This window comes from Primulina tabacum, chromosome 14, assembly GCF_025594145.1.
Source record: "Primulina tabacum isolate GXHZ01 chromosome 14, ASM2559414v2, whole genome shotgun sequence".
Taxonomy (NCBI): Eukaryota; Viridiplantae; Streptophyta; class Magnoliopsida; order Lamiales; family Gesneriaceae; genus Primulina; species Primulina tabacum.
The window spans coordinates 6286898-6298569 of NC_134563.1; the positions used below are offsets into that span (position 1 = coordinate 6286898).

General features: G+C 36.9%; 1 protein-coding gene across 7 annotated transcripts; it reads right to left on the reverse strand.

Annotated features, from left to right (window-relative positions):
- Positions 1-7902: 7902 nt before the first annotated feature.
- On the reverse strand, positions 7903-10061 carry LOC142524712 (transcription factor MYB105-like). Of its 7 annotated transcripts, none has more exons than XM_075628794.1 (4): positions 9850-10061; positions 9149-9306; positions 8656-9054; positions 7903-8438 (listed from the first exon to the last, which is right to left on the reverse strand). In XM_075628794.1, exons 2-4 carry the CDS (start codon positions 9291-9293, stop codon positions 8179-8181), a joined length of 804 nt encoding a protein of 267 aa, XP_075484909.1. In that variant the 5' UTR covers positions 9294-9306; positions 9850-10061; the 3' UTR covers positions 7903-8178. The 7 variants fall into 7 exon arrangements, with proteins under 7 accessions (XP_075484909.1, XP_075484906.1, XP_075484908.1 ...); XM_075628791.1 differs by having other exon boundaries at positions 9149-9520; XM_075628793.1 differs by having other exon boundaries at positions 9841-10061.
- Between the last annotated feature and the right edge of the window lie 1611 nt (positions 10062-11672).

The following is an 11672-nucleotide window of genomic DNA, read 5'->3' on the forward strand; positions in this document are numbered from 1 at the left end:
CATTAGTTCACTAGGTTTCAGTGCTTCAAAATCATAGATCAGAACTATATAAAACAGGAATTATCAAACTGATTTCAAGATATTTATACATAAGCCCACTTACCGTAATTTGCTATAAGGTTTCGGCAGAAGTCTGGAATCTTCTTATTCTTGCTACTGGTTTCTACTGCTCGAAAATAAGCACTCTCTTTGCTCAAAAATTCAAGTGATAAACTCAAAATTTGTATAACACCAATTCAGAGGTTTGAGGGTGTTATTTATAGGCAGCATTCTGATTGTTAGCCTCCCAATTAATGACCATAATCTTCCATTAACATCCTTTATTCCATGTTAAATGCTTCAGTTACAAGTCATGAGCTGAATCAGTAACTGTCTGCTCGAATCTCGTTCTTCTGCTGCTGGATTTTATCTGTTGTCTGTTGCTGGATTCTAATCTGTTGGAAAATACCAGCTTCTGAAATATTAGCTTCTGCTGAAATTTTGCATTGCTGCTGAACTCCTACCAGCTTCTGAAATATTAGCTTATGCTGGAATTTCGGGTCCTCATATCCCTCCCTCCTTATGAGAAGTTTCGTTCTCGAAACTTGGTTATACATGATCCTCAAAGAGATAAGGGTATTGTGCTCGCATCTTTTCTTCCAACTCTCAAGTAGCTTCTCTTTCGATGTGGTTGGATCATTGTACTTTGACATATGGTATAGTTCGTCGCCTGAGTACTTGGTCTTTGTTATCCACAATTCGAATCAGAATTTCTTCATCAGAATATGACTTGGATCGGAAATATATCTTTTCAGCTGCGAAACGTGGAATACATTGTGAATTCTTGACATGTCGGGTGGAAGTGTTAATCTATAAGCAAGTGTTCCCACTTTCTCAAGAATTTCAAAGGGTCCGACGTATCTAAGATTCAATTTCCCAGCCTTATTGAATCGGATTATACCTTTCATGGGTGATACTTTCACATACGCTTTTTTTCCAACTTCGAATTCCACGGGTCTTCTTTTCAGGTCAGCCTAGCTTTTCTGTCGATCTTGTGCAGCTTTTAATCTCTATGATCAAAGCGACTTTATCCACTGTTTCTTGGATCATTTTGGGTCCATCAATGGCTTTTTCCCCTACCTCATCCCAATAGAGTGGTGATCGACACTTTCGTCCATACAGAGCTTCGTATGGTGCCATTTCAATACTGCTGTGGTAACTATTATTGTACGCGAACTCAATTAAGGGCAGATGCTCGCTCCAATTATCACTCAAGTCTAGAGCACATGCTCTCAGCATATCTTCTAGAGTTTGTATTGTCCTCTCAGTTTGACCATCAGTCTGAGGGTGATACGCCGTACTAAGAGTAACTTTTGTCCCCATAGCTTGTTGAAAGCTTTTCCAAAATCGAGATGTAAACCTAGGATCTCTGTCGGATAGTATGCTAGCTGGGACTCCATGTAATCGTACGATCTCATTCATGTACAATGTGGCTAGCTTATCCAGATTATAGTTCTTGCGGACATGTAAAAAATGCGCATATTTCGTGAGTCTATCTACGATTACCCAGATGCCATCATGACCTTGTCTCGACTTGGGTAAACCAACTACAAAATCCATATAAATATGTTCTCATTTCCATTCCGGGATTTCTAATGGTTGAAGAAGTCCACCAGGTCTCTGGTGTTCTGCTTTGACTTGTTTGCACACATGACACTTAGAAACAAACATTGCCACGTCCTTCTTCATTCCACTCCACCAGAAATTTTTCTTCAAATCTCTGTACATCTTGGTACTACCAGGATGGACTGAAAATTTCAACTTATGTGCTTCAGACATTACTTCTTGTCGAAGGTTGTCGATGTTGGGTACGCACAATCGTCCTTTCATCCACAAGATTTCTTTGTTATCCGTCTCGAAATCTGGTGTTTTTCCTTCTTTAACTTGCTCTTTTAGTTTTACCAAAACGGAATCTCTATCTTGACTTATTTTGATTGTCTCTCGAAGACATGGTTGTGCTGAAAGTGATGTCAGGATTACTTTACTCGTATTCTTTCGACTTAAAGCATCTGCTACCTTGTTGGCTTTGCCTGGGTGGTAGCTTATCGTCAAGTCGTAATCCTTCATGAGTTCAATCCACCGTCTTTGTCTCATATTTAGTTCTTTTTGAGTGAACAAATACTTGAGGCTTTGATGATCGGTGAATATCTCACATCTAGCACCATATAAATAGTGTCTCCAAATCTTCAGTGCAAATACCACTGTTGCAAGCTCGAGATCATGTGTTGGGTAATTCTGTTCATACGACTTCAACTGACTCGACGCGTAAGCAATCACCCTTCCCTCTTGCATGAGTACACATCCTAAACCTCCTTGAGACGCATCACTGTAGATGCTGAAGTTTTTGCCTTCCATAGGTAATACCAACACTGGCGTGGAGGTAAGCTTCTTCTTCAAAGTCTCGAAGCTTTTCTCACAATCTTCACTCCATTGAAATTTAGAGTTCTTCTGTGTGAGTTTGGTGAGATGTATTGCTATTGAAGAGAATCCTTCAACAAATTTTCGGTAATAGCCTGCTAATCCCAAGAAACTTCAAATTTCTATCGCAGTCTTCGGTCTAGGCCAATCTGATATTGCTTCAACTTTCTTAGGGTCCACAGATACTCCTGCTGCTGATATTATGTGTCCCAAGAATGCGACGCTCTCTAGGCAGAATTCGCATTTCTTGAACTTGGCGTACATTTCCTTTTCTCTCAGCTTCTGGAGGGTGAGACGAAGATGTTCTTTATGATCTTCCTCACTTGACGAATATACCAGAATATCGTCGATGAATAATACAACAAACTTGTCAAGAAATGGTTTGAACACCCTGTTCATGAGATCCATGAATACTGCTGGAGAGTTGGTTAACCCGAATGACATTACCATGAACTCATAGTGTCCATATCTTGTTCTGAAGGCTGTCTTCGAAATATCGTTTGTCTTGAACTTCAGTTGGTGGTAGCTTGACCTTAAGTCGAGCTTGGAAAAGACTGAAGCTCCTTTGAGTTGGTCAAACAGGTCATCTATCCTTGGAAGCGGATACTTATTTTTGATTGTGATCTTATTCAGCTCTCTGTAATCAATACACATTCTCATGCTTACGTCCTTCTTCTTTACAAATAGGACAGGAGCTCCCCACGGAGATGCGCTTGGTCGGATTTGTTTCTTATCCAACAATTCTTGAAGTTGCTCTTTGAGTTCTTTCAACTCTGTCGGAGCCATTCGGTATGGTTCTTTTGAGATTGGTGTAGAATTTGGTACTAAATTAATCTCAAATTCCACTTCGCGGTCAGGAATTTCGCCAGGGAGTTCTTCAGAAAAGACACCGGGAACTCTTGTACTACTGGAATCACTTCTAGTGTAAGTGGGGTTTCTTTCTTTACCTCGCTTAGCATAGCTAGGTAAACTTCTTCTCCACTTTCCAAGTCAGGCAAGCAGAAAGAAGAGTCTTTCGTTCTTTTGTCTTACCATGAAATAAAAGTTTCTCTTGGTGTGGAGCTTGGATGGTTACCGTCATTCCATGACAGTCTACTAAATCATGATTCTTGGCTAACCAATCCATTCCAAGAATTACATCGAATTCCACCATGTTTATTTGAATCAGGTTTGTCTTGAAACTCTGATTATCTATGAGAAAATCAATATCCCGATATAGAGTGCGAGTTTCTAAAATCCGATTTGCAGGAGTTGCTACTCTATATGGTTCTTCTAAGTTATCAAGCTTAGCTCCTAACTTCTTGGCAAATCTCTTAGACATGAATGAATGTGTAGCACCACAATCAAATAACACATACGCAGGCATATCATTGATTATAATGGTACCTGCTATGACATCATTTGAGTTGTCAGCCTCTTCTTGAGTAAGACCATAAATTCGAGCATTTGTCTTGTTTTCTTTAGGCTTGTTTGGAGTTGTTCTTCTTGCTGGACCATTCCTTGGATCTGGAAGAGGGCATTGAGCAATGCGATGGTCCATCTTTCCACAACGGAAACAAGCTTCAGAATTCCTACGACATTCACCAGTGTGTGTGAATCCGCAAGTTTGGCACTTGACTCCTTCTTTGCTTGATTGAGAAGAAGTGGTTCCTTTGGATGGAGCACTAGTAAATTGGTTGCTTGAAAACTTAGGCCTCTTGAATTGCTGGCCCGGTTGGTACTGGCTTGACTGAGGACGTTTGAGTTTGTTCTCACCTTCACGCCTCTTGATGTCATTCTCAGCTCTGATGGCGGCTCCCATCAATTCATCAAAACTATCGGGTTCGATAACAGCAAGGGCAGATTGAATGCGGCTGTTCAATCCTTTCTTGAAGCGATGTATCTTCAGGGCCTCGTCTCCCATGATGGTTGGGAAGTAAGTTCCCAATGAGTGGAACTTGGATGGATACTCCACCACTGTCATGTTTGGTTCTTGAACCAAGCTTTCAAATTCTGATAGCTTCTGCACTCGAACTGCTGTCGGGAAGTACTGCTTCAGAAATGCCTCTCGGAACCTTTGCCAAGTGATAGGTCCCGCCCTTACCATAGCTGGTGAGACTTCTTCCCACCATTTGGCTGCTTTATCCACAAGAAAAGGTGTAATCACATCTACCTTGATCCCTTGTGGAACCTCAAGTAGTCGAAGATGGTTCTCCACCTCCTTCATCCAATTCTGTCCGACCTCAGGATAGGAGTTTCCATCGAAATTTGGGACTCTTGCTCTTTGGAGAGCCTCATAGTGCTGCTTAGTCCCATTTTGAGCAGGAGGAGGTGGTGGTGGTGGCTGATTAGCATTAGGATTGATAAACCATTGTAGTGTGGTTGCCACAATCGTGGCTATAGCCATCAAATAAGCCAGACTTAGGCCAACTGCTGGTGGTGGTTGTGGTGGTTGTTGTACATCTACATCATTGCGGTTATTGTTGCGGTTATTGTAACGAGGGTTACGGTTGTTTCTCACAGGTCGTCCGTCCATTTCCTACAATTATGAAAGTTTTAAGGTTGATGGCGGAATAGAGACTAAACAAAGAAAGCAAAATGATTGAGTAATTTCTCAAAATTAAATATGAAACCAATTGATAGAAATAAATTTTTATTGATTTCTCAAGAAAGTGCAATTACAAATAACTTTTGAAAATGCTAACAAAATGCAAATAGAACAAGTGCTATTACAAAAAGCTACTACTGAATGTCTAATATATCACTTCTCATAATCCCAAATCCATATGATCCTCTTCGACTTTTTCATCTTCTTCGGGATCCTCCTCAGGTTCGTCTTGATAGTTGGCTATCACTGTTTCCAGATGTTCAATATGACCATGCAGAACTGCATTCTGGTCGCTAAGAACTTCAACAGTGTCCTGCAGCTCTTGAATCTAAGCATCAGTATGTTCACTATACTGATTATGCTAGTGTACGAGTTGGTGATTTTGATTCTTAGGTATTTGGATCTTCTCGACTAATGTATAACGTAACTCGATGAACTCTGCAACAGTCTCTTGGGACGTTTCGAACTCTTCTTGAGTTCTCCTATTCTTGTCTTCTGCCTCATTCAGATAATGAGCATAACATTGAACATCACCTCTTAAGTGTTCTGCTTGACGCTCCAATTCATCTTTGTCCAGCTCTAGGCAGTAGTTATGTTCTTTTAGTTTCTCTAGCTTCCTCTCTAAGCTCTTAATGTAGCTACTCTGGTCAGCCATATCCTATATCCAAAACATGAGAGTGAAGGTTCAGAAATGATCTCAAGAGTACAAGTCGAACTATAGACAATTACTGGAATGAACAGAATCAGTACAGCCTATACATTCAGTGGAAGAAAGTAGCTGAAAATTTTTCAGTCTCGGAATCTCGTGAAAAGTTTACTAAAAATCCTTCACATCAAGAACATGAAGTGTACCAAATTTGGTACAAAAATACTGAGCCGTTTGGAAATGAAAATTCCTCAATGTTTCAAAAATCTGAAAAATTTTACGAAAATGATGATATCCCTATCTAAACGAAGGATTTTGGGGTTCGTCGGTGGTGTTAGAACGAAAGCTTCATTCTAGGTTAGGTTATCCTCGTCGAGAACTTTCCAACCGTATCTTTTAATATTAAAAATTCTTCCTGGATCAAAAGTTATGGTCGTTTGAAGTTTGCGCGAAAAATACCTCAACTCCCATGCCATTTGCAAGGTCTACTGCATGCGCTTGCTGGAATTCATTGTCTACTGCAATTCTGATGCTATTGCAATCAGTCTGCTGTTTTTCCAGCACTGTCTGCTGCTTTCCAGTACTGTTAGAACCAATCTGCTGCATTCCAGGTCTATTGATAAGGTCTTCTGCATGCATATCTACTGATTTCTATCTGCTGGTTCTGGTTTCAGCCTACTGGTTTTCGATCTACTGAATTTTTTTTTCTACTCATTTCAGTACTCTATTACAGTAGCTTATTTTCAATAGTCTATTATAATAGTTCATTTTCAGTAGTCTATCTCAGTAACTTTCAGGACTTATTTTCAGAAGCCTATCAGAACTTATTATTCATAGTTCCTCCTCCCCAGATTATGAAACTTGGTTTGCTCTGATATCACTTCAATGTCACGCCCCGGGACAGGGGTTGGTTGACACCGGCGTTGCTCTCAAATTTACATTCGAAAACAACAAGCCTCAGAAGTACAAAATTCAGAAACCAGTTTTTATTCATAATATGAATTAAATCCTGTCTGATACAAACTCGAATCACTAATATTTTACAGCGGAAATGTAAAACCAACATAACATTATTTGAACAGATACAGCGGAAACATAAACTAGAACTGAGAACAACAATCTTCTTCACCAGCCCCAGAATTGATCCTGCTCTTCTTCTTCTAACAAAGCTTCCTCGTTCTTATCAGAAAACTCTTTTCAGAACAGGAATCAATATTCAGAAAAGAAATCAGAAATTAGCAAGTAAGTAAGCATTGAGCACGTTTGTGAATTTCATGGCTAAACTGATATCAGTCCCCTATATGTTCTCTCCTCTCAGGGGAGAGGCCAGAATCAGAAATCAGAATTCAGAAATGTTCAGAATATATATTCTTACCATTAGTTCACTAGGTTTCAGTGCTTCAAAATCAGAGATCGGAAATATATAAAACAGGAATTATCAAACTGATTTCAAGATATTTATACATAAGCCCACTTACCGTAATTTGCTATAAGATTTCGGTAGAAGTCTGGAATCTGCTTGTTCTTGCTACTGGTTTCTACTGCTCGAAAATAAGCACTCTCTTAGCTCGAAAATTCAAGCGATAAACTCAAAATTTGTGTAACACCAATTCAGAGATTTGAGTGTGTTATTTATAGGCATCATTCTGACTGTTAGCCTCCCAATTAATGGCCATAATCTGCCATTAACAGCCTTTATTACATGTTAAATGCTTCAGTTACAAGTCATGAGCTGAATCATTAACTGTCTGCTGGAATCTCGTTCTTCTGCTGCTGGATTTTATCTGTTGTCTGCTGCTGGATTCTAATCTGCTGGAAAATACCAGCTTCTGAAATATTAGATTCTGCTGAAATTTTGCATTGCTGCTGAACTGCTACCAGCTTTTGAAATATTAGCTTATGCTGGAATTTCGGGTCCTCACAAATTATATAGCAAGTCAAATTTAAAATTTCGATCCCCGTCTCAGTCAAGGCCGGGAAGTGTTTTATCTCCCCGCCTTTCGCATGGACATGATAGTTGGAAGAATTTTTTTTTCAATTTTTTTACTATGATTTGGTAAAACATTACGAAATATAATATTTTCATAAAAAGATAAAATGTATATATAAAACTGATGTAGCATAGTTTGGACGTATTTTAGTGGTTGGCGGATTTTTAAGATGAGACATAAATATTCAACCAAAAATGTGATAAAATAAATTGAACAAACAATTAAATGCTAATCCTCTTGATAAATTCGATATAATATAATAGAAATCGACCAGAATAATAGGAAGTGATGTGACTTTTATTGTTACGAGTTACATCTGAGGATACAGAAGTTGCACAGAAAAGGAAAGTTGGGAAATTTGACTTCAAAAGCATGTTGCCCTTTTCTCATGTTCCCCAACTCAAAGAATAATCTCCACTATTTAATTAATATATTTTACGACAAATGGCTATATATATATATATATATATATATATATATATAGATAGATGATTAATTCATACGGCTCCAACTCCAAGAAAGTCTATAAATGTTGGCCCAATTCTATGATCATCGGTACTACTATTCGTTTCAATCGCTGGAACTTGTTCATGTGGTGGAGAAGTCAACAAGTAATCTGATTCTTGAATTGGAGTACTCATGAGTGAAAAGGGTAGATGAAATTGGGTGTAATGACATATGTTTCCGCTCCAAGATTTTGTGTGGTTGCAAATGTTCATAATCTTCATCTGAGCACTAGCATTAGCACCGGAGCCTGCTGAGAAAATCCACCAAACGAACACTCAAATTATGGCCTAAGTTTTTTAGGATAATATCTTAAAGGTAGGTTGAACTCGATATCGTTACCAAACTGAGATTTTAGGTGATCATTTAAAAGCCTGAATACCCTTTTCACGCGTGGAGATTTTCAAATGCAAGTAAAAGGTAAATATTGAGTTAACGTATCAGATTACAGACAAGGAAAGGAACCGTACCATAGGAACTAGTTTCGGGTGCCCACAATCCATAGTTCCTATGCTCTGCTCCGCCGCCGCCATGAATAGGGCGTGAAAGATCAGCGAATCTCATGGCCGGTGTACCATTGAGAAGGGGAAGATTATCATCGGCTTCATCCATTTTCTTGGAATCGAATAGTTCAATTTTCCTCCTCCTCAAAGAAGTTGATTGCTCCCTATACTTTCTTGCCATGACGACATGCCAATGATTCTTAACGGCGTTGTCTGTTCTCCCAGGAAACAACCTCGCAATCATTGCCCATTTATTACCATACAATCTATGGGCAGCCATTAGTCTGTCTTCGTCATCTTCTGTAAAAGCCCTTCTATTTATCCTTGGATCCAACTGATTAAACCACCTTAACCTGCAGCTTTTCCCTTTTGATACACCATACAAACAACACGAAGTGAACCAAATGCAGAAAGAAAAGGTCAAAAAAGAAAATCTTGAACATAAGAAAGAATGTCGAACCTGATCTTCCTTCCAACTTTTCTGCAATTAAGTTCCAATTTTGAGGGCCATAAAAACCTACAAGTTCTTTAAGCTTTGTGTCTTCTGCAGGCTTCCAGTGTCCTCGAGCCCAAACCTTTGATTGCCCACCTGCAGTGGTCTCCATCAAATCTTTGCCGCTGCATAATACAGGCATTTTAGATTCTTGATCATCCTCATTCAAGCTCGCATTTAAATCAATACTATCAGTATTTTCCTCAGTCCCATCACAAGAATCGGAGCATTTTCCCTTAAACGTAGAAGGGTTTTCCATCTCTTGTGCATAAAACTCGAAATTTTGGCCCGCGGAAAGAGAGCTCAAGTCCGAGAACACCATTCCCACCATTAATGAACCTTGAGTTGAAGAGGAAGAAGAAGGAGAAAGAAGATACAGATTCAGGTGGATAGGGTGACTATATAATGCAATTACGTATTGTTGATTATAATACATCCAATATATATGTTTATTTTTGTTTTTACTTCGCTTCTGACAAATGTCAATGCTGTATTACTGCATGTTACTAAGTGACCCATGTCTACGATGATCAGATAATGAGAAGATTTTGGGAGGAGAAATCCATTTGGAAATGGAATTTCCTGCGTGAATTTCAGGGGAAAAAAACTCGCAAACGGAAGAAAACATATATAGAAAGTATTTGTAACAGAAAGCTTACTTTACATACAACACTGGGCGTTGAGTGTTGACAGTTTCTATCCTCTCTCGACATTCGCGGAGCAGTGTCTTTTGCTTGGCGGTGACAATATTTTTACGTAAAATGAAATCATTTTTTCGTTGGAATTAATACTATTAGATATGAATAAAAACGTGATAGTTGGAAACACGCTTCTTTCATATTCTCATTGTATAAATAGGTTGTACCAGACACTTCTATCAAATAATACGATATACAGATTTGCTCACATCAATGGAGCTTCTAGCATAACAGCTAACAAATACAATGAATTTGGTCTAATTATCACATCAGAGATGCAACGAGCATAATTGTGAGATACTTTTGGGCGCATTGGAATCCTCCTGAAGTCATACAAGACAAGTATAAGTTTTCTATTGACAAAAACTTGTGTCACACGGTATCACGGATCGTATTTTGTGAGACGGATCGCTTATAATTTGGGTTATCCATGAAAAGTATTATTTTTTATGTTAAGAGTATTAATTTTTATTGTGAATATCCGTATGGTTGACATGTCTCATAGATAAAGATTCGTGAGACCGTCTCATAATAAACCTACTCGTTTTCTATATCGCTTTGCGCCAGTTTTTTTATTAGATTATAGTACTTTCGAAAAAAAATTATGAAAATATTGTGGTTTCTTACGATTATTTATAATTTTAAGTCACGATGCCCTATCCATAGAAGAGACTGGTCGATTAAAAAATATGTATTTTAATAATTTTCCACTCCCCTGTCTATACAAGAGGCGTGAGAGTGTTTATTTGCACTATATATATATTTATAAATAGGTAATTGAAAACAAAAATATTTCAATAGTATGTTAACATAAAAAATAAAATAAACATCTCTTGATGTATAGATGATTTCAAATTCGAGCTGATGAAAATCATTTTTTTAAATATTAATTTCACACTCTAATTATTACAAAAATATAATTAAAACTCGATCATTAAATCAAAATACATATAAAATATTTAACATAAAGAAGTTAGATGAGCAACCAAATTTTTTCATTAATTAAGATGATTTCATAAATTTAACATTTTCAATTAATATTTAGAGATACCGTATATGAAAATAAATAAAAGTGTTTTTTTTCTTGAATGACGTCTAACGTTAAATAAAAAAATATAATAACTGATTAAATTTTTATATATTTATATTTTGCTTGTTTAACGTTTGACTTCATTCAAGGAAAAAAATTCACAATTTTATTATTTCCAAATTTTAATTGAAAAATATTAAATTTTAAAAATCATCTTATTAATGAAAAATACATTGGTTGCTCATCTAATTTTTTTATATTAAATATTTTATGCTCATGTTATATAGAATTTAAATAAATTTAATAGATTAAATTTTCATTTTAATTTATCGATTGAGTTTGAATTTAATTTTTTTGAATTCATGTTTGAAAATGAATTCATCAGCTCGAATTTGAATTATCTATATAACAAGATATATATTTTTTAAATTTTTTTCTTTTATGCAATCTACTAAGGAATTCTTTTATTTTCAAATACATATTTATAAATACACATGAATTTATATATTATATACTATTCATGTGTACATACTTAAATTATTATATATATGTGTGTAATACATAAATTATATATATGTATGTAATATTTATATATAAACTATATATAGTAAAAATCTCCTCCTGTGCAAGAGGTGGGGAAGTGTTTTAATTTCTTGATTTTCACAACAAGCGAGAGAGTGGAAAATTATTAAAATATATATTTTTTTGTTGTCACACCTTCTCCAGGGATTAGGCAACGTGACACAATTTTTTAAAATTTTTT

Excerpts from the sequence above, each read along its gene's own strand:
- LOC142524712 (XM_075628788.1), bottom strand. The coding sequence starts at position 9,617 with ATGTATTATAATCAACAATACGTAATTGCATTATATAGTCACCCTATC. Across the intron at positions 9,055-9,148 it reads AAAGTTGGAAGGAAGATCAG|GGAAAAGCTGCAGGTTAAGG; the intron begins GTTCGACATTCT and ends GTGTATCAAAAG. Across the intron at positions 8,439-8,655 it reads ACCCGAAACTAGTTCCTATG|CAGGCTCCGGTGCTAATGCT; the intron begins GTACGGTTCCTT and ends GGATTTTCTCAG.